This window comes from Argopecten irradians, chromosome 3 (genome assembly GCF_041381155.1).
Source record: "Argopecten irradians isolate NY chromosome 3, Ai_NY, whole genome shotgun sequence".
NCBI classification, from domain to species: Eukaryota; Metazoa; Mollusca; class Bivalvia; order Pectinida; family Pectinidae; genus Argopecten; species Argopecten irradians.
This window is the reverse complement of record NC_091136.1, coordinates 54,345,015-54,369,703: the sequence shown is the minus strand read 5'-3', so window position 1 is coordinate 54,369,703 and position 24,689 is coordinate 54,345,015. Positions and strand designations below refer to the sequence as shown.

Here is a 24,689-nt window from a genome sequence, read left to right as displayed (position 1 = left end):
TATACATTTTACATTTGAGACTCTCATAATGTCGCCAAGGTTCTTGAAAATTGATACAAATGGACCAGTCCTTGATATGATTGACGGGCCGTAGGCTTATTTCAATACGACATTCAGACGTTACACCAAAATAACATGTAAGACACCAATGTTACGACTGCTTCGGGTGGTGGAGGACCACTGAGGACAGTTTACAACATACTACCAATCATCTGGTCGTATACCTCTCTAATCGTCCTCTGTGTCTATATTCCACTGATGTTTTACATAAGTACCACGAACTTTAAACTCAATTATTGATGAGAGCATTTAATACATTACATTTATAAGTATTGCGATATGACTATAAGTTAGTTTAGACACAAAGCGTATTTGATACCACGCCCATTTCTTATGTAATACTAAGCATTGGCTTCAACTCTCTATCAATAGCGTCATATCAAGTATCATGTTACGTACAGTAACAAATGGTCAATACTAAGTCGTTTTCATTTACGTTTTATTTACAACATCTAGTTTTCTATGCATACGATGTATTTCATCCCATAAAATTCATTCACAAAACATTCTGATTACTTATAAATTCACGAATGTATGTATTGCACATACATGTTTGTATCTTCAACCTTCGGTGGAGTCACTATATAATACAGGCATTACCGCACTGAGATTCGTTAAAAGTTTTCAAAGTTTAAAAGAACACTATTAATATATAATATGGCACTAATAAATGTCACCAAAAGCACCAAATGACAACAAAATGGATATCACAAACGTAAACACACATGAGTTCACGTTACTAGATAGTCCACTATTGTAATCAAGTAAGACGGATATAAGGGTAACGCTAAATGTATTATACTTATCAGTAAAATGAGATTTGTCCATCATAATATAATACTGACTCCCCGGCCACAAAACAACAATTGGCCATTGTTCCAAATCATTAAGCCAATATACCGTCTTGGTATCAAGAGACAAGAAGTTGTCGGGAAAAGGGTGTGTTGCTGATTTTATGCATCCATGGAAGTTATCAAGCAGAATTCCTATCGCCTGATGCTGGTTGGCATCCTCGCAGCGATATGTCCATGAACGGATTGGTAACTCCTAGGTCTAAAGGATCGATTCCATTAATCAATCCTGTTTTATATGCTGACGAATTTGTTCCCTTCTCTTGACCTCCATCCCCACCTGGATACAACAGTACAACAGACCGAAAACGGCTGCCCAATTCTCTGGTCCTCCTGTCGAAACATATAATGAAAAGATCTATAGAAAAATCAATGGAACTCTTACTCTGGGCCTTCATTTAGAAGTAAACGTGTCGAAATAAAACCTGAAAGAATACGCGTAACGTACATGATGTCATCCGTTCTCTTTTCTTCGTTCAGAAACAACGCTTTTATAACCAGTCTACAGAAAATACGATAGGTTGCTTACAGGTATATCTGATCATTGGACGTACGGTCTACTACTATTTGGAAGCATGCAGGAAAAAATTAACTAAAAGCTAGACACGTTATAAACAGCAAATGCAATCAGTAACAATTGTTTGTCACAATTATAATCACGTATTGAAATGCATTAGACATATGAATTTTAAAATCTTAATTGTTATGGTGTAATACATTTCAATTAAAAGTCAAATAGTTTAGGAAAATTCGCTTTCACTTGTTAATTGAATATCACAGATAACACCGAGATTATACTGTTCTCTAGAGAACGACGACAGAGCACACAGGACAACGTCACACTCAACTTAAGATAAGGAATCTATAACCCAATGCTTTTTGTTAAAAACGACGAGTGCTTGCTTTACAAACACTCATCAACGTCTTCAAGTCGATCTTCGGAAGAAACAATATTTGAGAAGAATACGTTATAGGTACATTGCTTTATAGTAATACAAATGAAGCGGTTACAAACTAGGAATGACACATTGTTCGTATGGAAAACGTAAGAACGAAGTATCATTATTGTACCACAATTGTTTCTTTTAAACTTACTCAAACCAATTTATCGCAATAGAACATACAAATGGATTAGGGAACAATAGGGCCTGGGCGCTTAATGGAAACTTTAGTTCATTTGGGGTGAAATATACCCACACAAATGACGGTAAGTATTTTTTCAACCCGTTTATCTCTCGTAAGTGTTTTTGATTTCTGTTACGTCAATAAAAGACAAGGTCAGAGTGACATAGCTACATTGTGTTGGTGATGACGTAGTATTGTCGACGTGACGTCACCTATCAAAACGAAACTCTCATGTAGCCTGTCTTTATCACAGTAAGAATCTCTCCCGTCAAGAGTAAAATGGGAAATATACAGTATAGTGTCATATACGTCTAATGAATTCAAAGGTGAAGACATGATCAGGTTATCCTGTTCACAAGAAATAGTTAATGGAATTAGGGATATTATTGCCAGAGCAAATATTGCAATAATTGGATTGGTATGGGATTGGTTGAAAATAACGAGAAAGGAAAGTGTGAAAAAGGGTTGACCAATATCTGAATAATCGGGCTGATCATGACATCCGGTTCATTGCTGAAGAACGGATTGCGAAAAGTGTTTGACATGCAGTTGTCATCGCACTTCATTGTGGACCAGCATTATTGATTAAAGCTACACTTTGATAATTCCACACGTTTTGGAAACATTGAGTAAGAGGACACACAATGAACTTGTAATGGATGATATCCGATCTAGTGGTACTATGTCACCCGAATGGATGATGTGTACTGAGTTAAGGAATTCTCAGACCATCCTAAAGGTGTCCTGAATAACTACATAGACAATATCAGAGAACCCACATCATCGGAACGTTTGGGATAGATAGCATATATCAGTAGTATCGATTCTGTAGCTAGGCTTGGTAGCTCAGCAATATTAAAGGAAATTAAATTATTTCCTACCTTTTCAATAAACTTTCTGCAGTGTATAAGTAATACAGTAAAGTAGCTACCTACAATATGCTATCTCCTGAACAATTTTGATTAAATTGGATGACATGAATGTCGTTAGGTTGCTATTTTCAAAATTCACTCGGAATGTTATGAATATTTCAGAATATACATAAAGCAATGTGAATTTATTTCCCCAAATTGAAAATGTCACTTTTTATTTGTTGAAAAATAACGACATTGGAATGGATACGACACCATCTAGTCTGTGACCACTACGTTTCAGTACACAGCTTCGTGAATTATTGAAAGAAAAAAGAATAAATGTTAAATATACAAAGAATGGATTACGAGCTCGCAAGCCAAATGGTATTTAAAAGATACTGCAGGGTGCACCACTAGATCAAACGAATAGCTCAATATGTAATTCTGTCCTGTTTTGTACAATATTCCTATGAATAGCAGCTTTGGAAATATAGCATGGTAGACCTGGCCACCCGGAGTACCTCTTCCCACTTGACTTGTCTGGTCGGTCATTGGGGACAGACGTTATCTGTGGACCTGTACCATCACAATGTCGTTATCTGACAGCCTACCACTGATCATACATTATTAATGGCCAACTTCTCGTAACTGTATTAAAAACTCTTCCCTTTGCTGTTTTTCTTCTGTTTTACCTTGGCTAGTTTCATTAAATATATGTTACCTAAAATCAATACGGCGGTGTTTGTCCTACAGTGATAATGTAATCCAGAACTGTCATGTGTATCTGATGCCTCACCAATTTTCTACAAAATTAGCTCCAAAGATAACGTTAGTCTGGGCACTGGAGCCAGACCAGGCTCTATGCGAGACAAATAACACGTACAATACAATACACTAAAATCGTCATTTTAGGAAGCATTCTATAACAAGTTGCGCTGATATGTAAACTGTTTATTTGTCCTGAATTAAAAATATATATTCTACTTTGAATTTAGTCTCATCACATTGAATGCTACCCTGATATGATAAATACTGCAGTTGGTTTTATGTAAACTATAAATGTTCTATAATTGTGCAATATCAATTATAAGTGTTCCTCGTCCACAAATGTACTTGATACTCCAATCTTTCTCTCCCAACCTACCATTTCAGTTACCATTGTTACCAGAATACCCAAGTATCAGGTAGAGATAACCCTAACACTGATTCAGGAAGAAAACGAAAAGCCAGGAAGTTACATTAATATATTTGTCTAACCACTAAAGACTAAAAATAGGCTCATTAAAATGTTCATATCAATTATCATTAATGAATTGCATTGTCTAGCATTTGTAGTGTATATTGACAAGTCGTTTATATTTGCTTATTAATTCGGATAATTCAAACTTGCTTATAATGAGTATTTTCATTGGCTTAAAAATACGTTTTCTGCCCATTACAATAATAATACTGCCGTCTGAAGCGTCGCTTCTGATTGGGTGATAAAACGGTCACCCTCAATAAATTTGGATTTTTAATATAAATATACCGTTGTAGACTGAATTATAATTAATAAAGATTAAGGTTAAGCTGTCTTCTATCTTCATACCATAAAACAAGTCAATCCTTAAATATCTAATAATCCATACCAATTTTAACCAAGTTGATTAAACAAGCTAGTTCAGATTTTAGATGCAATTTTTGTACCTTTTTAATGTTCTTGACCAAATTACGTTCAACATCTAGCTACTCTAGACAAACAACCCATCAGTGTGGTGAACCATATCACCAAATCAGGTAGGGATATAAATGTTGAGCCCCCGTTGTATTGATGTCATTGGAAGGATTTAGAAATCCAGTTTTCAATGTAGTAATGGCAAAAACGACAATGAATGATATCCGCTTAAAATTAAGATGTATTTCTATATTCTACTTCAAAGTATGAGAAAGTTGGTCCCACTGTATATTCCCACATGCATTTAAAATTGTTATTTAAGTATACAATGTATATCTCTTATACAATTCTATCGAGATTACAAGTCTGATCAATACACATTACAAACACGAACCATTCACAGTAGATAATACACGTTCACCAAAATTGTCGAAAATTCATTTCCATTCAAGGAACCCTGCCCGGATACAATTTATAGTTGATAGATAAGAGTGAAAAAATATCATTTTTTCCTAAAGGAAGGCGACAAATAGGTCTTCTCTCTGAAATATCTCTTATATGTCAACCAATCCGACTCCTAAAGCTCAGGCCAGGCATATCTCATTGAAAACAAAATTAGGTTTGGCTGAAGTAGATTTCATTTTAGATTTAGATGGCTTTCTATACTACTAACAACATACATGGTTTAACAAGTTGATGACTGGACTTAATAAGGTCTGCTGGGTAGAAATTGAATTCTGATATTTTTTAGGTATCCCCGATCCACGTAATGCCGTGTTGTGTAACATATAGATTTTCCACATGCAAATGTCAACTGACACTCGTCAGATAATTGGAATGGGCCGTCCTCACTAATTGGTGAACCATTGTAGTCCATTTACATATTTCATTACACACCTGCTAATTCGCTTCTCGAAATACCAATACAAAAAATAAGTCACCATCCCTCCATCCCTTCAATATATCCCAGATTTCATAATATCTTTAAAGAAAATAAATATTTTGAAGTTAGTTAACAAAAACATCATCTTTTTAACTTGAAGTAAAGCTTAAATGACTGAAATACAGCATGCAGTAACTATTCGTATTAATCCCTTTATGAGGAAAAGGTGAATTAGAATGCCTTCATATTTTAGCGGTGATCATAATTTACCGGTTTTCACGCTAGAGGTTTTATATTGCAATGATCGCTCCAAAATAATTACGTTCAAGTATTTGTGCAAAACGTTGTACTTACTTGCTTCTTTCTTTCGATCTATTAGAAATGTGATTCAACTTGACAAATGTCGCATTTCGCATTTCCACATTTGGCAACTCTCTTAAACAGTTAAGACGAATAATCTCTGAATGATCTCAGTGCCTTTACTGCACTAGTGGCATTCATCCCTAACTCTCGAACTGTAAAGGGAATTCATTTGATCATATTTGGTGTTAAGTTAATGTGTTTGACACCATGGATAAAACACAATTCAGAGCCTTGCTCTTTATACACACCTACCGAAATATGATACTATAATGATATTCTAATAATCTTGATTTATATACATAGGAATTTTATTTTGGCGCTAAGAACCGTGACAAATGATAAAATGAATATGATTAAAATTTGTATACTTACAGTATTCTTTCAAGTATGTATTATTGCAATTTGCCTTTGTACCATAGATTTGATTTACAAAGGGCACAAAAGAGATCGCTAAAACTCTTAGACGTAAAACCACAAAGTAGTAGAGTTGATATTTATGTTTAGTCGTCAATGTAGTATATATATATATATTTATATTGATACCAAGTCTTTAAGACAGTGGAGAAGGGGTGTTGCTCTATGCCACTACATAATGTATGTTAAATATTCTGTGACAAGATGGGTAACCAAAAGTCAGATCATAGCATGTGAGGTTTATCAGTTCTTAACTGTAAATGCATAAAACAAGACATCATTGTCGTATTGTATGCAAAAAATAGTTTTAATGCTTCAGATCAGTTCTGAACCATATAAAACTTTACAAAAAGCAGAGCAAAAATCAATATCAATAATCATAACCAACCATATGGAAATAACGAAGATAACTTTTATTGGTTACATTTGTCTTAAATTTGATAATAATAAAATTAAACCTAATGTGAATATAAAAGTCGTTTGTTAATAGTGAAAATCAAATAATCCTAATAAAGAGATAACATATGTCTTGTTTCTTTTCTGGAATTTTCTGTTTTTCTAAGCAGTTTAATTATACTGAGGCTCAACTGGTTAGCAATGCCAAGTAATGTTCTGAATACAGGATCATTGTTTCTTTTCTGAAGGAATTCGAAGATTTAACTCTAATTTCCAAATTGGGCCCCCTTTTTCTCCCATACTTCACAGGGTATCCCATGGTTGCTAGGGAAAAGATATCTCTATCTTACACAGGGGGGTGTAAAACAGCTCACACGCGCTAGACAATAATGTGACGTCATCAATCAATGCGGCGTAACTGCGGTGCGCATTGTAGATGACGTCATCAATTTTGATCTCGTGAAAGATTTTGGCCGTCAGCCCTCGGCAAGCCTCGGGTTGACAGGCCAAAATCTTTCACTCGGGTTGAGATATCCCTGTCCACTTCACAGACCCATGTGAGATTCAATTATTCTGCGCCAGGGGGTTAGGGCCAAAATTTATACAAATTCTGTTTCCATTCCCAAGAGGATGTTTCTGGCCATATTTGGTTACAATCCAATGCATGTAGAACACTATGAAGTCCTATATAGCAGTGATTTAAAGGATTTACCACTATTTCCCTTATTAGGCTCTGTCCCCACCTGCCCCTAGGAGTGTAAGAGCCAAAATTTATACAAACTTTGTTTCCCTTCCAAAATGATGTTTCTGGTCAAATTTGGTTACATTCCATGCATAACTAGTAGCGATTTAGAGGTAATGTTGACGGATGGACGACGGACGGCGGACGGACGGATGACGGACGCCCTGCCATGACATAAGCACAACGGCCCTTCTGGCCTGGTGAGCTAAAACATTACCTGTTTTATATGGGATCATATTGATGAGGATTTCGTGAAATGGACAGAAAATATCTTTCAAACGAATACAAAACTAATTTCTGTTAAGATAAAGACCAACAGTAGTAAAGAGTTATAATTTAAGATAATTATTGTAATTTGTTATAAAATGAAAGAGGGTCAGTTATTATCAGATTTTATTCTTAAATTGAGAGATCTATGAAATATTACAAAACGATGTTCAAAGATGGGAAAATAGGAAGAAAACAATATCTTATAACCATGTTACATGTAACGCTTTATACAGGTAAGAGTTTGTGTGCCTTCAAATCATATTCATATTTAAAATAGGGTTGTGGAACTATTACAATATATAAATGATGTGACAGAAACCGATGTCTGTATTTGTAGTGTGATAGTTTGGTAGGGACAATTCCTACATGTCCATGTATAAGGTACCATAACAGGAATGCTTATTGAAAAGTGTTTGAGTGAGCCTACATGCCAAGCTTCCGGGTAATCTGCCAGACGATTGATGATAAATATTTCATTTGCACGCTTATTGCAATTAAAAAGAAATTACAATGGTGCAGTTTTATAGAACCATAATGGAGCAGCTCTCAAACCTCTGTTTACATTTTGGAAATAATAACTTTGAGAGAGTATTTGTTTAACATTATCTCGTGCTTCACCGATTTATGGTTGCTACCAACAGTGTGTGATGTTACTACAGTGTAAACTACAGAAATACAGCGTGGTCCTGGCACGAACTATAGTGGTACAACGTAGTCCAGCCAGGCACGAGCCGGTGCCAGCACATGGCCTCTACAGCATACAATAGTCCGCTATCATGTGATCAAGTTACACAATTAGTAAAATATTCTCTATAATCAAACATTGACTAGACGCAGTGTAACATTGTAATTAATGTCAGCTTGAATCTTTATATAACTTTCATATTACAATATTTGTACGGCAGTGCCACCAGAATAACTTACATAAATGGGCGATATGTTTACATTGAAAGTTAACAGATTAATGGCTGTAAACACATTGACGATTATAAAGCAGTAGTTAGCTAGTTTTATTGCATAAATAATATCTGTAATGATTGCTAATAAATACTAATATTTCTTCATAAGATTGATTGATTAGCTTGATGATAGTAAGAACTTGATCAAGTCTCAGAAATATTAGGACTTAGATAGATTTTGTCAAAAAGTAGATTGAACATGTCAACAGTTGTCGCAATTCTGTATCACATCCACCTTTCTGACCTATCTACTGTAAGGGCCATTACAGGACGTTCAAGGTCTGTATAAATCAATTGGTGGAAAATAATCTACTAGTACTAGAACCAGGCAAAATATTTTCCTCATCTTTTTCAAAAGTGTTCTGACGGATGCTAAGTGTATCTTGACCAAATGTCAGTCAATTGGAACTGATTAAGTATAGGAGGAACACCGAAAACTGTGGAATAGTCAAGATAATGAATTGTTCGAGGCCCGTAAGGAATAGTTACCTGGTATCTTTTCACAAACTATTCCACAGCAAAAGGTAACTATTCCACAGTAGTAGGTGATAATAGAAGACTTTGCTCCGACTATACCTCAAGCTATAACAATAGATGACATCACAGCCATGTTCTAACATTACTTCTTATACCACAACCCATTTAGATGCAAAGAGTAATATGACTCAGTTGTCAGGATGTGATTTAATTTTAATTCACTTTTTTGGGTCATTTAAACACAAATGCTGACTCCGTTGTCATGCTAAAAAAGCAACAACTTTCCTTTCTCACAGGCGACACCATTTTAGAGGCCCAGAGGGCCTGTATCGCTCACCTGATTTGTAATTCCAAGAAATGTTTTGAATACATGTTCTTCAATTCTTTTCTGAAGAAATGTTAACTAATATTTACCACTAATTTTCTTATTGGGCGATGCTCATATGCTCCAAGGGGTCAGAATCATAATTGACACAAATACCAGAGGATGTTTCTGGACAAATTTGATTACAATCCATGCAGAACTCAATGACAAGTAGTGATTTAAAGGATTTACCTCTATATCCCCATTGGACCCCACCCCTCCTGCCTTCAGGGGGTCAAAGCCAAATCTATATAAACTCTGTTTCCTTCCCAAAGGATGTTTCTGGCCGAATTTGGTAACAATCCGTGCAGAACTCTATGACTAGTAGCAATATAAATGATTTACCTCTATTTCCCTATTGGGTCCAGCCTCTCCTGCCTCCGAGGAGTCAGAGCCAAAATTTATACAAACTTCGTTCCCCTTCTCCAGAGGATGTTTGATATTTCTTAATTTACTTATTTAAATTTTCTTCAGAATTCAAACAAAAAGAAGAAATAAAAACAACAGGTCCAGAGGACCTGTATCGATCACCTGATGTGTAATGCCAAGTAATGTTCTGAATACAGGTTCATTGTTCCTTTTCAGAAGGAATTTGAATATTTACCTCTAATTTCCCTATTGGATCCCATTCATTCCGTTCCAGTGGTCGGAGCCAAAAGTTATACAAATTCTGTTCCCATTCCCCAGAGGACCTTTCCGGCCTTTGGTTGCAAACAATGCAGAACTCTATGACTAGTAGTGGGCTTTTATAAGTTTAACGTCCTATTAACAGCCAGGGTCATGTAAGGACGTGCAAGGTTTGTTGGTAGAGGAAAGCTGGAGTACATGGAGAAAAACTACCAATCAGCAGTCAGTAACTGGCAACTGCCCCACATGGGATTCGAACTCACGTCCAAGAGGTGGAGGGATTGTGGTAATATGTTGAGACATCTTAACCACTTGGCCACCGCGGCCCCGGACAAGTAGCGATTTAAAGGATTTATCTCTATATCAGCTATTGGACCCTGCACTTCCTGCCCCCGGGGTGTCAGAACCAATACATGGTCAGAACCAATACATCAATACAAACTCTATTCCCCTCCCGCAGAGGATGTTTCTTGCCAACTTTGGTTACAATCCATGTAGAACTCTATGATGGAAATGTCCACATGATGACATTTACAACAACACTTTACTCCTGTGGATATTCCTGGCCCAATCAGATCATTTTTATATATGAGTTTACACTCCATACGCCATGTAACAATCAATATGGAATGGTGTAGATATGGGTAGCACTATATTATACCCTTTTTAATTTCGTAGTCAAGACGCCAAGCATTTACAGATCTATCATCAGCATTTCTGACCAACATTAGAAGGAGTTCAGCATTTCTGACCAACAGGCTATACATCAATCATGTGTACTGCCACACCCAGGGGAATGGTCAGCTATGTGATCTATAGGGGTGGTCAGTCTCCATTTGTATCGTAGGGAGGACAAATGGGGGAAGCTTTAGATAATAGTCATTATACCGCTCACCATCATAAATCGTATCCCAGAATAAACACTATGATCACTAATTAAGTGACAACTTTGATCACCCCAATCTATTCAGGGACATCAATGTTTACACGTTACCATGGTAACAAAACTTGACACTGGCAAATTCACCTATTGCCAAGTGCGTTGACAGTACTTACTATATATTGACATACTTCACCTCGGCCTTCAAGTACATAATAGATTCCAATCAATTTTATAAGACACCGACATTGTCAGACAATCAGGGAATACCATACATGTAAACAGACATGGCGTCACGCAGGCAAACAGAACGTAGTGGCCATATCGGGGACGAGCATATTAATTGGTCATTAGTGGAGGTGGTAAACATCCAATTAATCAGTGAACTCGCCTAGATAAAAGACAAACTAAAATAGAAGGATTTTTTTCATAATAATTCAGACAAACAAGAGGCCCAAGAGGCCTTGACGGTCAACTGAGTGCTGATACTGAAAGAGTATTGCAAGGTTGGTTCAAATATGTAAAAGGTATTTGCGAATTAGAATAAAGTTGAACCTTCATATTAGACTTTATTTATCTATTTATTTTTTTTTTGATAGTTAGTGTATCTTTACCGAACATTATGCTTAAAATTCCAATTTACTTAGCCAACGTTAAACAACAAAACCAAACTGAAAGTCAGTCAGTGATTTTATAAATTTCACTTTTTAATCTATGAAGATTATTTGGTTCCATCAAAAAATCTGTGAATTCAGAAGAAGATTGTAGAAATTTTAGCCATTTTGACCCATTTTGGCCCTGCCCCTCTTGTCCCTGGTGTCAGCCAGGACCAATATGGATATGGTGTTAAAATGCTATTTCAGGCTAATAATTCTAACCCAGTTTAACTCATTTCCTATTAAAACTAAGCAAATAATGTTCATAAATGTGTTTTTCCTATATAAACTATATAATATAGTAAACTTGATTCCTTCCCCAAGGGAAAAATCAGAGATCCCAGGGCCATGAAATTCACACTTTTTGTAAAGGGCCTTAAGAGCTTCAATCAACGAAGAGTATCTGGTTCCATCAATTCTGTGAATTCAGAAGATTTTTGAAGTTTTAGCCGATTTGACTCCTTTTGGCCCCGCCCCTAAGGCCCCTATGGGTCGGCCGAGACCAGTATGAAAATGACGATAAAATGATACTCAGGCTAATAATTCTAACCCATTTCGACTAATTTTCTATGAAAAATAAGCAAATAACGTTCATAAATGTGTTTTTCCTACATAAGCTATAGTAAACTCGACCTCCTCTCGATGGGGAAACATGAGACCCCAGGGTCATACAATTCACAAATATTTGTTAACGACCTTAAAAACTTTCCATCTATGAAGAGTATTTGATTCTACCAGTTCCTGAATTTCAGAAGAAGTTTTTATGCCTTAGAAGGTCTGTGCGAAATTTTTATTGTGCTTCAGCGGTTTTGGAGAAGAAGTCAAAAATGTAATTTTTTTACTAACACACAAAGCACGATGACGGACAAAGGTGTTTAAAATAGGTCACTCCAGACTTTGTCTCAGGTGACCTAACAAAATACAGAAAAATTACCAGGATATTCCTTATTTGAAAACGAAGGTTTCTTGAAAGAAAAGTTTATAGGGAGGGTTGGGGTAACTAGAACACTGACACGTCAGAAAGGGCCCCGCTATGTGTCTGACGTGCTTAAGTGGAAAAGTAGTATTTTGACAACGAATTCTTCCGTGTTAGCTATATGTTGCTAATAAATAATTAATGTCAACATTAATTGGGAAACCGATGATGGTACATTATTATAATTCTTTGGAAAAAGTCTTCCAAGTATTTAACTTGAATCCTGATTCCAAGCTAACATTACATTAAGAGCATACAATTAACTCAAATAAATTTGACCTTGACCTTTGACTTAGTAACCTTGGCCCATGACCTTACCTTTGGACAGTCAACTCCTTGTTTAATTCTGAACAACTTTGCATCATAATGTTATAACAAAATGTTTATCAGTTAAGAGCAACAACATTGTGATTTTTTAAAATGTTAAAATCCAAGATGGCCGATTTTTTAATTTAATTTCAGCCTGAAAAATTACCAAGCAGATCTAGGATGGATGGGGAATCATCATGTAAAATATGGGGAAAATACTCCACTCCCTTCCATCATTAATGTGCAAAAGAAAAAAAACGGACAGACGGACGGACGGACAGACAGACGGACGGACGGACAGACGGACGGACAACCTGATTACTATAGGGCACCCGCATCTCGATGCGGGGCCCTAACTACAATTAGACAAGGGGCTACCACGGCATGATTTAGTACGTTGTTACATTGTTTGTTTGTTTATTTTGCAGGGTCATGACCTGACAATTCTCCCTTATGAAACCGGAGATGGAAGGCTCTGATTATATGATCAAACATGAAAGGCAAGAACTGGTTTACAATGTACAGTGTATAATTCAACATGGAAGATAACTGCTAAATAACTTTGGATGTATAAAATCAAAGAGGGGAGTTAACTACCTACCATTATAGATGAACCTTTGATAAAAGGTATACCCCACAAGGCTGCCACCAAAAAAGCAGAATGCAGTAAATGCTGACATAACATACAGAGGAACAATGGCAAGGGCTTGTAGACGTCTCACTCCTCTCGGGCTCAGGTATTCTGTCTGTAACAAATCAACAAAAGGTAACACATAGTCGGCATTATCCTTTCTGATGTTCTATCAATTTCCATACAAACCTCGAGCCATGAAGTCAGAAATCTGCACCTATGAAATGAGCAACTGTAAGCAATCAGAGCAGGTATTAGAATTTAAAGTGTGTTTATCAAATCAGAAGTTCATATTAATACATACGGATGGAAAGGTCTGTGAATATTCTCCATAGTATTTACAATAAATATCATGTCTGAAAATGAATCAGAAATCAAAAATTGTGTTCTCACAACTAACTCAATTCTTGCTGTTATTTTCTGTTTGTCCACTTATGAAACACACCAATAGTACTATCATGCATGTTAGGAAAAAAATGTCTTTCAAATTTTCCACCTAAATGGAGGATATCTAGGATAAGCACTAATTCTATAAAGTATATTAAAATACTGACCCCTGTATCGATCACTTCTCATAATTTATATTGTGGTTAAATGCACTCAACTGACGGCCTGTATAAACAATATAACGTCAGAACAATTTGGACCAGTAATAAAGATCCTCAAAATGGCACCAGGCTCTCCAAACCAATAGGGAACTATAGGGAACTTTCAGTACCATACTGCACTACAAATAATAATTGAATCAACACAATGTACTTGTTAACTTTAACCCATCAAAGTATACTTTCTTCAAGAAACTAGAATGCCATAATTGATTATTCTCAAGCATACCATTGTTCTGAATAGAAAATTTGAGTTTGAATTGATGCCTATTGAACATATGCATTTGATGATTATTGTAAATCATACAATGGAGTAGTTCACAGGACCACATGACAAGATAAATAGGGAATAAGTTCAGGTCGACCTTGTTAGAGTAAGATTAGGTCACAGAAAACTAATGGATGTATAGTGCAGAAGGGAGATATAAAGTAAAACTTCAGCAGAAAGACATAGCAGCAGTACCTGTAGTACCTACCAGTATTAATAACTCCTAACTATAAACTTTATCTTTTTTATGTCAATTATAAAACATGATTTGCAATTTACTTTCGATGGCAGGATATAAACTCATAAGGGGTCTTAGAGTGGGAGAAAAGTGCCTGGAGAAAACCAATGTGATTGGACAGGTGACCCCTGAACTTTACAGGCCCGTGCCAGCTATTGAACTCCTGAGAGACAGGCGAAAGGCGAATAGCTTAACTACTACACTACCCCCTCTCTTAATCACTCATCACCCATTCACCCAACTCATCACCCGTTCACCTAACACATCACCAGTTCACCCAACTCATCACCCGTTCACCAAACTCATCACCCGATCACCCAACTCATCTGATGATCAACCAACTCATCACCCGATCAACCAACTCATCACCCATCAACCAACTCATCACCCATTACCCCAACTCATCACCTGATCACCCAACTCATCAACCGATCATCCAACTCATCACCTGATCACCCACCTCATCACCCATTCACCTAACTCATCACCCGATCACCCAACTCATCAGATGATCAACCAACTCATCACCTGATCACCCACCTAATCACCCAACACTTCACCTGTTCAACCAACTCATCACCCGTTCATCCAACTCATCACCCATTCACAAAACTCATCACCCGATCAACCAACTCATCAGACGGTCACCAAACTCATCACCTGTTCATCCAACTCAATACCCGATCAACCAACCCATCACCTGTTCACCAAACTCATCAGACGATCACCAAACTCATCACCCGTTCATCAAACTCATCACCCGTTCAACAAACTCATCACCCGTTCAACCAACTCAATACCCGATCAACCAACTCATCACCCGTTCACCAAACTCATCAGACGATAACCAAACTCATCACCCATTCACCCAACTCATCACCCGTTCACTTAACACATCACCAGTTCACCCAACTCATCACCCGTTCACCCAACTCATCACCCGATCACCCAACTCATCAGATGATCTACCAACTCATCACCCGATCAACCAACTCATCACCCGTTCCCCCAAATCATCACCTGATCACCCAACTCATCAACCGATCATCCAACTCATCACCTGATCACCCACCCCATCACCCGTTCACCTAACTCATCACAAGATCACCAAACTCATCAGATGATCAAACAACTCATCACCTGATCACCCACCTCATCACCCGTTCACCTAACTCATCACCCGATCACCCAACTCATCACCCGATCACCCAACTCATCACCCGATCACCTAACTCATCATCCGATCATCCAACTCATCACCCAATCACCCAACTCATCAGATGATCAACCAACTCATCACCCGATCACCCACCTCATCACCCGTTCACCTAACTCATCGCCCGATCACCCAACTCATCATCCGATCACTTAACTCATCACCCGATCACTCAACTCATCATCCGATCACCTAACTCATCATCCGATCACCCAACTCATCACCTGATCACCTAACTCATCATCCGATCACCCAAATCATCACCCGATCACCCAACTCATCAGATGATCAACCAACTCATCACCCGATCAACCAACTCATCACCCGATCAACCAACTCATCATCCGATCACCCAACTCATCACCTGATCATCCAACTCATCACCCGTTCACCTAACTCATCACCAAATTTCCCAACTCCTCACCCGTTCACCTAACTCATCACCCGATCACCCAACTCGTCACCCGATCACCTAACTCATCATCCGATCACCCAACTCATCACCCGATCACCCAACTCATCAGATGATCAACCAACTCATCACCCGATCAACCAACTCATCACCCATTCCCCCAACTCATCACCTGATCACCCAACTCATCACCCGTTCACCTAACTCATCACCCGATCACCCAACTCATTACCCAATCACCCAACTCATCACCTGATCACCCACCTCATCACCCGTTCACCTAACTCATCACACGATCAACCAACTCATCATCCGATCACCCAACTCATCACCCATCAACCAACTCATCACCAATCAACCAACTCATCATCCGATCACCCTACTCATCACCCGATCAACCAACTCATCATCCCTTCACCCAACTCATCAACCAATCACCCATCACTTCACCTGTTCAACCAACTCATCACCCGTTCATCCAACTCATCACCCGTTCACCAAACTCATCACCCGATCAACCAACTCATCAGATGGTCACCAAACTCATCACCCGTTCAACCAACTCAATACCTGATCAACCAACTCATCACCCGTTCACCAAACTCATCAGACGATCACCAAACTCATCTTCGTTCATCAAACTCATCATCCGTTCAACCAACTCATCACCTGTTCAACCAACTCATCACCCGTTCTTCATCAAACTCATCATCCGTTCAACCAACTCATCACCTGTTCAACCAACTCATCACCCGTTCAACAAACTTATCACCCGATCAATCAGCTCATCAACCGATCACCCAACACTTCACCTGTTCAACCAACTCATCACCCGTTCATCCAACTAATCACCCGTTCACCAAACTCATCACCCGATCAACCAACTCATCAGACAGTCACCAAACTCATAACCTGTTCAACCAACTCAATACCCGATCAACCAACTCATCACCCATTCACCAAACGCATCAGACGATCACCAAACTCATCACCCGTTCATCAAACTCATCACCCGTTCAACCAACTCATCACCCGTTCAACCAACTCATCACCCGTTCAACCAACTCATCACCCGATCAACCAGCTCATCAGACGATCACCCAACTCATTACACGATCACCCAACTCATCACCTGATCATCCAGTTCATCACCCGATCATCCAACTCATCACCTGATCATCCAACTCATCACCCGATCATCCAACTCATCACCCTTTCACCAAACTCATCACCCGATCAACCAACTCATCATACGTTCACCCAACTCATCACCCGTTCAACCAATTCATCATCCGATCAACCAACTCATCACTGGATCAACCAACTCATCACCTGATCATCCAACTCATCAGACGATCACCCAACTCATCAGACGGTCACCCAACTCATCACCCGTTCAACCAACTCATCACCCAATCATCCAACATATCGGCCGATCAACCAACTCATCACCTGATTAACTCATCACCCGTTCAACCAACTCATCACCTGTTCACCAAACTCATCACCCGTTCAACCAACTCATCACCCGTTCACCAAACTCATCACCCAATCGACCAACTCATCAGACGATCACCCAACTCATCATCCGCTCAACCAACTCATCACCCGATCAACCAAGTCATCATTTTATAAACTTTGGATTTGATCGACAGACTTCGGTCAGATTTTATTGTTATCCTAAAATAATTTATTTGATTACCAATCAAAACAACCAACCAGAAAGACTTAAACTTCAATGTACTTTCTCTAGCTTTACAGTTGCTATCCGTAATAAATTCTTCCACATTCAATTTGGAAATCTTGTCTCGCAATTACAAATCCAATCATATGGTAATAAATATTTCACATACATAATTTTTCGGAGAAATGACAATTTATTTATTGCCGACCAAAAATCAATAATTTTATAATCACACCAGAGTACATTGCAATGTTCGCCAGGACTAAATAACACCATCTGCTGGCATTCAGCAAGGATTACGTCTAACACACGTTTTAACAAAAAAATTGTAATATTTGCCATATAAATTTTAAGTGACAAGTCCAATAACCACATTGTCTCATTTTTAAAATTTGTGGCGGAAAACAAATACAAATTTCCAATTTGAAAATGACAAATCTTTATTAAGTGCTGCATTCGAGTGATATATAAATTGTGCAAGAGTCCTCACTGTTCAATAATTTGCAAATGCTCACACTTTAGGAGCTGCTGCGCTGAAGTCGGCGTAAATGTCTGGATACTGTGACATCACACTAGAAATTGCTATATTTTAGTATGAATCTTAATGTTATGAACACACACTAGGAACTGCTATATTTTAGTAGAAGTCTGAATGTTGTGAACACACACTAGGAACTGCTATATTTTAGTAGGAGTCTGACTGTTGTGAAAACATACTAGGAACTGCTATAATTTAGTACGAGTCTGAACACACACTAGGAACTGCTACATTTTAGTAGGAATCTGAATCTTGTGAACACACATTAGGAACAGCTACATTTTAGAATGAATCTTAATTTTGTGAACACACACTAGGAACTGATACATTTTAGTAGAAATCTGAACGTTTTGAACAAACACTAGGACAACTGTTACATTTTTTTTTCTTTCTAAATATATTTTTATTCAGTAATCAGCAAATACAGATACATATGCAACATTCTTATTTCATTCTCTCATAATTTATGAATTACTATTTTGTATCAATATTAATTAATATTTGTATAAATATTACATTTTGGAATCTCACCCTTTCGCTCATATAGTAGTACTGAGTTCTGTCATTCAATAATCCATTAGTCTTTCATTCCATAGACTGTTTTTCTGTCAATTTCACCACACACTTCATTATTTTACATACAACCTTCTTAAATTTAACAGAAAAAAAAGTAAAATATGTTATTGACCATATTTAACTTGCTATTTAGATGTAATTTTAAGGCCTTTATTAAAACAATGATTACAGGATTTTTAATAATATTTGTACATGTAAGTAAATTATCTGCTTTAAGTTTCAGTTGTTTTTTTATCTCGTTCACTACAGAATCTGCGTTTTGTTCCTCATTTTCAAATTTCTTTAGATTCCTTGCTTTCCAAATTTGCCATTTGGTGTTGAATATTACAAAATTACACCATTTATTTATATGATCCGCATAATTACAGATTCCGAAAATTCTTTCTTTTTCGTATAGATTGATATAGTTTTGTCCATTAATATTGCTTGTTGCAATGGAATCGTTAATTAATTTTTCCATTTTGTTCCATATTGATTCATTGAAAAAACAATTGCTAAAGAGGTGATATTGTGTTTCTTCTTCATTCTTACATAGATTACATAGACCATTTGATTTTTGCATTAATTTAAGTTTATACTCAGTCGTTAAAATTCTATGATAACTTCTCCATTGAAAATCCTTGATTTTTCTATCGATTATTTTATCATTTAAAGAAAGCTAGGTTGCATTCCAATTTAGAATAAATTTTTCATTCCATTTTTTTGATGGATTTTATTTCATTACCTTTGTTAAAAATTATCAACTTAATACACTTATAAAAATGCTTGTTTAAAATCAGAAGATTGATTTTATATTTAACTAATAGGTCATCTGAGATTTGGAGAAATTTATTATCATTTTCATTATTGTTTCGCAGTAAAGTTTTCCATTCTGAAGGGATTGCCCTTCTGATTTTTGCAAATTCTGATATCCAGTTATTTTTAGTTTTTAACTTTTCCAGTAATTGTTCCGATGAAATGAAGTCGTTTTGCTCTGTATCCCAAATATGTTCCAATTTTGTTATTCCACTCTTTGCCCAATTTTTAAAGAAAATGGGACTGTTTTTATATAGTAAATTATTATTCCCAAATAAGTTTTCATTAAGGACATCTTCAGACGTGCTTATTTGTCTTTCTTTTAACAGTTTCTGCCAGTGAAAGATTCCTTCTTGATAAATTGTCAGAATCTTATTTAACTCTAAATTATTTGTATTGCTACATCTACACAAGAAAAATTTTATGTCATAAATTTTGTCATATCTTTGCAAAAAATACTTTCCTAGTATGTTTCAGGACTGGGTTTCACTATGTATTATTTAGTATACAAGTTTCACTCTATTAATTGTTATCATTATATCCACATCAGTCATATTCAATCCGCCTTGATTCTTTTGTAGATAAACAGTTTCTTTTGCAACCTTATTTGTTTTACATCCCCACAAGAATTCAAATATTAACTGGTTTATTTTTTTCTGAAATTCTTCAGGTATGGTATTTTGCGCCAGTTCATATGTTAGTTGAGAACAAATAAGTGATTTGATGATTAGAGTTTTCCCTTCCAATGACAAATTTCTCATTTTCCATGTGTTAATTATGTTCTCCATTTTTTTTAATCTTATTATCCCACAACTGTTACATTTCAATATGGCCATACAAAAGGAACTGCTTTTAGTATACCATCTTTACATGCTATACTATATGTGGATCAGAATTAATTTTTTAAAGGGCAAATGCTCAGTCCATAGAGCCACCATTGAGAAAGTGCCTTAAGGATGCTTCAAGGCTGGACAACTCTATCTGTGTCTAACAATTATATTTGTCAAGTTTGTTTTTGGAAGGCTGTAGTAGCAACTACACAATGCTATCATAACTACACATCATGTACGTATTAATGAGACACATCAATTAAAGATTGTTTCCACACAACACACTGACATATCATAAACTCTACTTACAGATGATATAATAATAAAACATTTCAATATGGATTAGAAACCAGAGATATGATATCTGACCTAAACATGTACTACCATGAAGACTGGGTCTTATAATAATAGCATGTTATATACGACCAAGCAGAGTATTATGGCCATCACCATCTAATTAGTTTTTAATCTCTATTTAATATGTTTTCAGTGTCTGAGGTGAGCTGAATTTGATGCCAGCATTTATCCTTGATAAAAACTCATTGTATATCAGTTAGGAAAGAATTATATTCTAATTTCTGGTCTCTTGTTTTCAATATCTGAGTGAAAATGAGGAGTATAGATCGTTTAACCATTGTATAATGAAAGTCCTGATGGTAATGACCTACATCCGTGGGAGACGACACAACAAAATTACATTTATAGTGTGGGTGTGTTATAATAACCATGAAAATTTGATGGCTTAAGTTCAAGGAACCTCAAAGAATATTGATTAAAATTCTTAATGATTCATTAAAACCTCTGTGTATCATATTAGAGAAAAAAGACAAAAATGAAATTTCAGGTGTGACAAGTATGATGACAGTATTGTCTTACATGAACACTGTCTTACAAGAGATCCCAGAGGGATCTTGGCGCCCATCAAAGAATGATCTATGTCTGACAAAGGAAAGATGGATCTTTTCTCTGCTTTTCAAACTTTTACTACATATTACTACTTATAAAATTTGAGAAAGATCCTTTGAGTACTTTCTGAGATATATAACAGTAACAACTTCAATTATCAAAAAACAAGTATACATTGAACTGAAATGAATCCATTAAAAATTTCAACTTATAATTATCTGGCTATACAGTATCCACATTTTAACTATAAACAAAAACATAGGTATACACACATATATATATATATACTTAACATGCTTTTTTATAACTGCTCATTATCAGAAGGTTATCATAGTATTATTTACAAGTGTATCCTAAATATATATCTAATTTCAATATTGTCTGTAAAATTACATATATTCGTAATTATATGATTTTGAGATGTACATGTATGTATCCACAGGGAGAGGGCTTATGGGCATAGCCTGCTGCCCAATCCTATTAAATCAAATGATTTAATAAAAATATTTTGAAATGAAAACTATCAAAAAACAAGATGGCTACCAGTCAGCCATCTTTTTAACCGATCAGTCTGAATATGCAATATGCACAACTAAGGTTCTAAGGGAATTTACATATAAAATTTGAGACAGATCACTTCAGTACTTTCTGAGAATCAAAGTACCAAGGCCACTTATAGATGCTTTGAATGAAGGACTCAAACAAAGGAATAAAGAAATTGGTTTTTCATTTAAATATTGAATTTAGTATACAAAGTGTGCAGTGTTGAATTTCAGAGTTTTAACAAAATATTTATTATTTACGGTATACCGTATTTATTTTATGATATTTAAAGTTTTTCAAGAACGATAAGTTTAATAACTCATTTTCCTGAGATAACTGTATTAAATTTTATATCTAAATTATTTCTGAAATAACAATTTCAACACCAATGAAATCGTTCAGAATCTGAGTATCATTTTTTATAATTCTTTATTAATTACCAAATTATCAATTATATCAATGTCTTTTCAAAGACAATCAAGAGATCCCAGAGGGATCTTGGAGCCCACCAAAGAATGATCAACACCTGACAATGGAAATATGAATCTTTTCTCTGCTTTTCAAACTTTTACTACAAACTTCATATAAAATTTGAGAAAGATCCTTTCATTACTTACTGAGATATATCGCAGTAACAAACCTCAATTGTCAAAATCAAAAATGGCTACCTGTCAGCCATCTTGTTCATCGATTGGTCCCAAAATGCAATATGCACAACAAAGGTCCGAGGGGAACCTAAATATGAAATTTGAGATAGATCCCTTAAATACTTTCTGAGAAATAGCTGTAACAAACTTCAATTATCAAAATCCAAGATGGCGGTCTGTCAGCCATCTTGTTCACAGATTGGTCCAAACATGCATTATGCACAAAGGGAAACCTACATGTATATACAATTTGAGATAGATTGCTTCAGCACTTTCTGAGAAATAGCGGTTGCAAATTTCAATTATCAAAGATGATCTTGTTGACTGATCGACCCCAAAATGCAATATGCACAACGAGGAACGCAGGGGAACCTGCACATGAAATTTGAGACAGATCCTTTCAGTACTTTCTGAGAAATAGCTGTAACAATTATCAAAATCAAAGATGGCAGCCTGTCTGCTACATTTTTCACCGATCCGTCTGAAAATGCAATATGCACAACTAGTGACCTAGGGGAACCTGAGATGAAATTTGAGAACGATCCCTTTCGCACTTTTTGAGAAATAGCGTTTACAAACTTTAACCATCAAAATCAAAGATGGCTGCCTGGCGCCCATCTTATTCACCGATTGGTCCCAAAATGCAATTCCACAACTAGGAACCTAGGGGAACCTGCATATGAAATTGTCAAAATCCAAGCTGGCAGCCTAGTGGCCATCTTGTTGACTGATCGGTCCCAAAATGCAATATGCACAACTAGGGCCCTAAGGGAACCTGCACATGAAATTTGAAAAAGATCCCTTTAGCACTTTCCGAGAAAAAGAGGTAACAAGAATTGTTAAGGAATGGACGGACGGAAGGACAGACAGACGGACAAACAAGTAGGGGAATATGACAATTACATGTATAATGATAGTTAAGTGCATGACACACTGCTTTAAAATATGACAGGTACATGTATAATGACAGTGAATTGCATGACACACTGTCTTAACATGTGACAAGTACATGTATAATGACAGTAAAGTGCATGTCACACTGTCTTGAAATGTGACAAGTACATGTATAATGACAGTAAAGTGCATGACACACTGTCTTAACATGTGACAAGTACATGTATAATGATAGTAAAGTGCATGTCACACTGTCTTGAAATGTGACAAGTACATGTATAATGACAGTAAAGTGCATGACACACTGTCTTAACATGTGACAAGTACATGTATAATGACAGTAAAGTGCATGTCACACTGTCTTGAAATGTGACAAGTACATGTATAATGACAGTTAATTGCATGACACACTGTCTTAACATGTGACAAGTACATGTATAATGATAGTAAAGTGCATGTCACACTGTCTTGAAATGTGACAAGTACATGTATAATGACAGTTAAAGTGCATGTCACACTGTCTTAACATGTGACAAGTACATGTATAATGACAGTAAAGTGCATGTCACACTGTCTTGAAATGTGACAAGTACATGTATAATGACAGTAAAGTGCATGTCACACTGTCTTAAAATGTGACAAGTACATGTATAATGACAGTAAAGTGCATGTCACACTGTCTTAACATGTGACAAGTACATGTATAATGACAGTAAAGTGCATGTCACACTGTCTTAACATGTGACAAGTACATGTATAATGACAGTAAAGTGCATGTCACACTGTCTTGAAATGTGACAAGTACATGTATAATGATAGTAAAGTGCATGTCACACTGTCTTAAAATGTGACAAGTACATGTATAATGACAGTAAAAGTGCATGTCACACTGTCTTGAAATGTGACAAGTACATGTATAATGATAGTAAAGTGCATGTCACACTGTCTTAACATGTGACAAGTACATGTATAATGATAGTAAAGTGCATGTCACACTGTCTTAACATGTGACAAGTACATGTATAATGATAGTAAAGTGCATGTCA

General features: G+C 36.3%; 1 protein-coding gene across 8 annotated transcripts in view; it reads right to left on the bottom strand.

Moving 5' to 3' along the window:
• Positions 1 to 404: 404 nt before the first annotated feature.
• LOC138319092 (protein-cysteine N-palmitoyltransferase HHAT-like) overlaps positions 405 to 24,689 on the bottom strand; it is a 43,332-nt gene continuing 19,047 nt past the window's right edge. For 5 of the 8 annotated variants that reach the window (XM_069262006.1, XM_069262004.1, XM_069262005.1 and 2 more), the window contains exons 10-11: positions 13,462 to 13,606; positions 410 to 1,269 (exon numbers count right to left, since the gene is read on the bottom strand). In XM_069262006.1, the coding sequence (XP_069118107.1) occupies positions 1,034 to 1,269; positions 13,462 to 13,606 (381 nt within the window). In that variant the 3' untranslated portion in view covers positions 410 to 1,033. Of the gene's footprint in view, positions 1,270 to 13,461; positions 13,607 to 24,689 lie in introns of all 8 variants that reach the window. The other 3 variants (XM_069262002.1, XM_069262009.1, XM_069262010.1) reach the window with 3 other exon arrangements.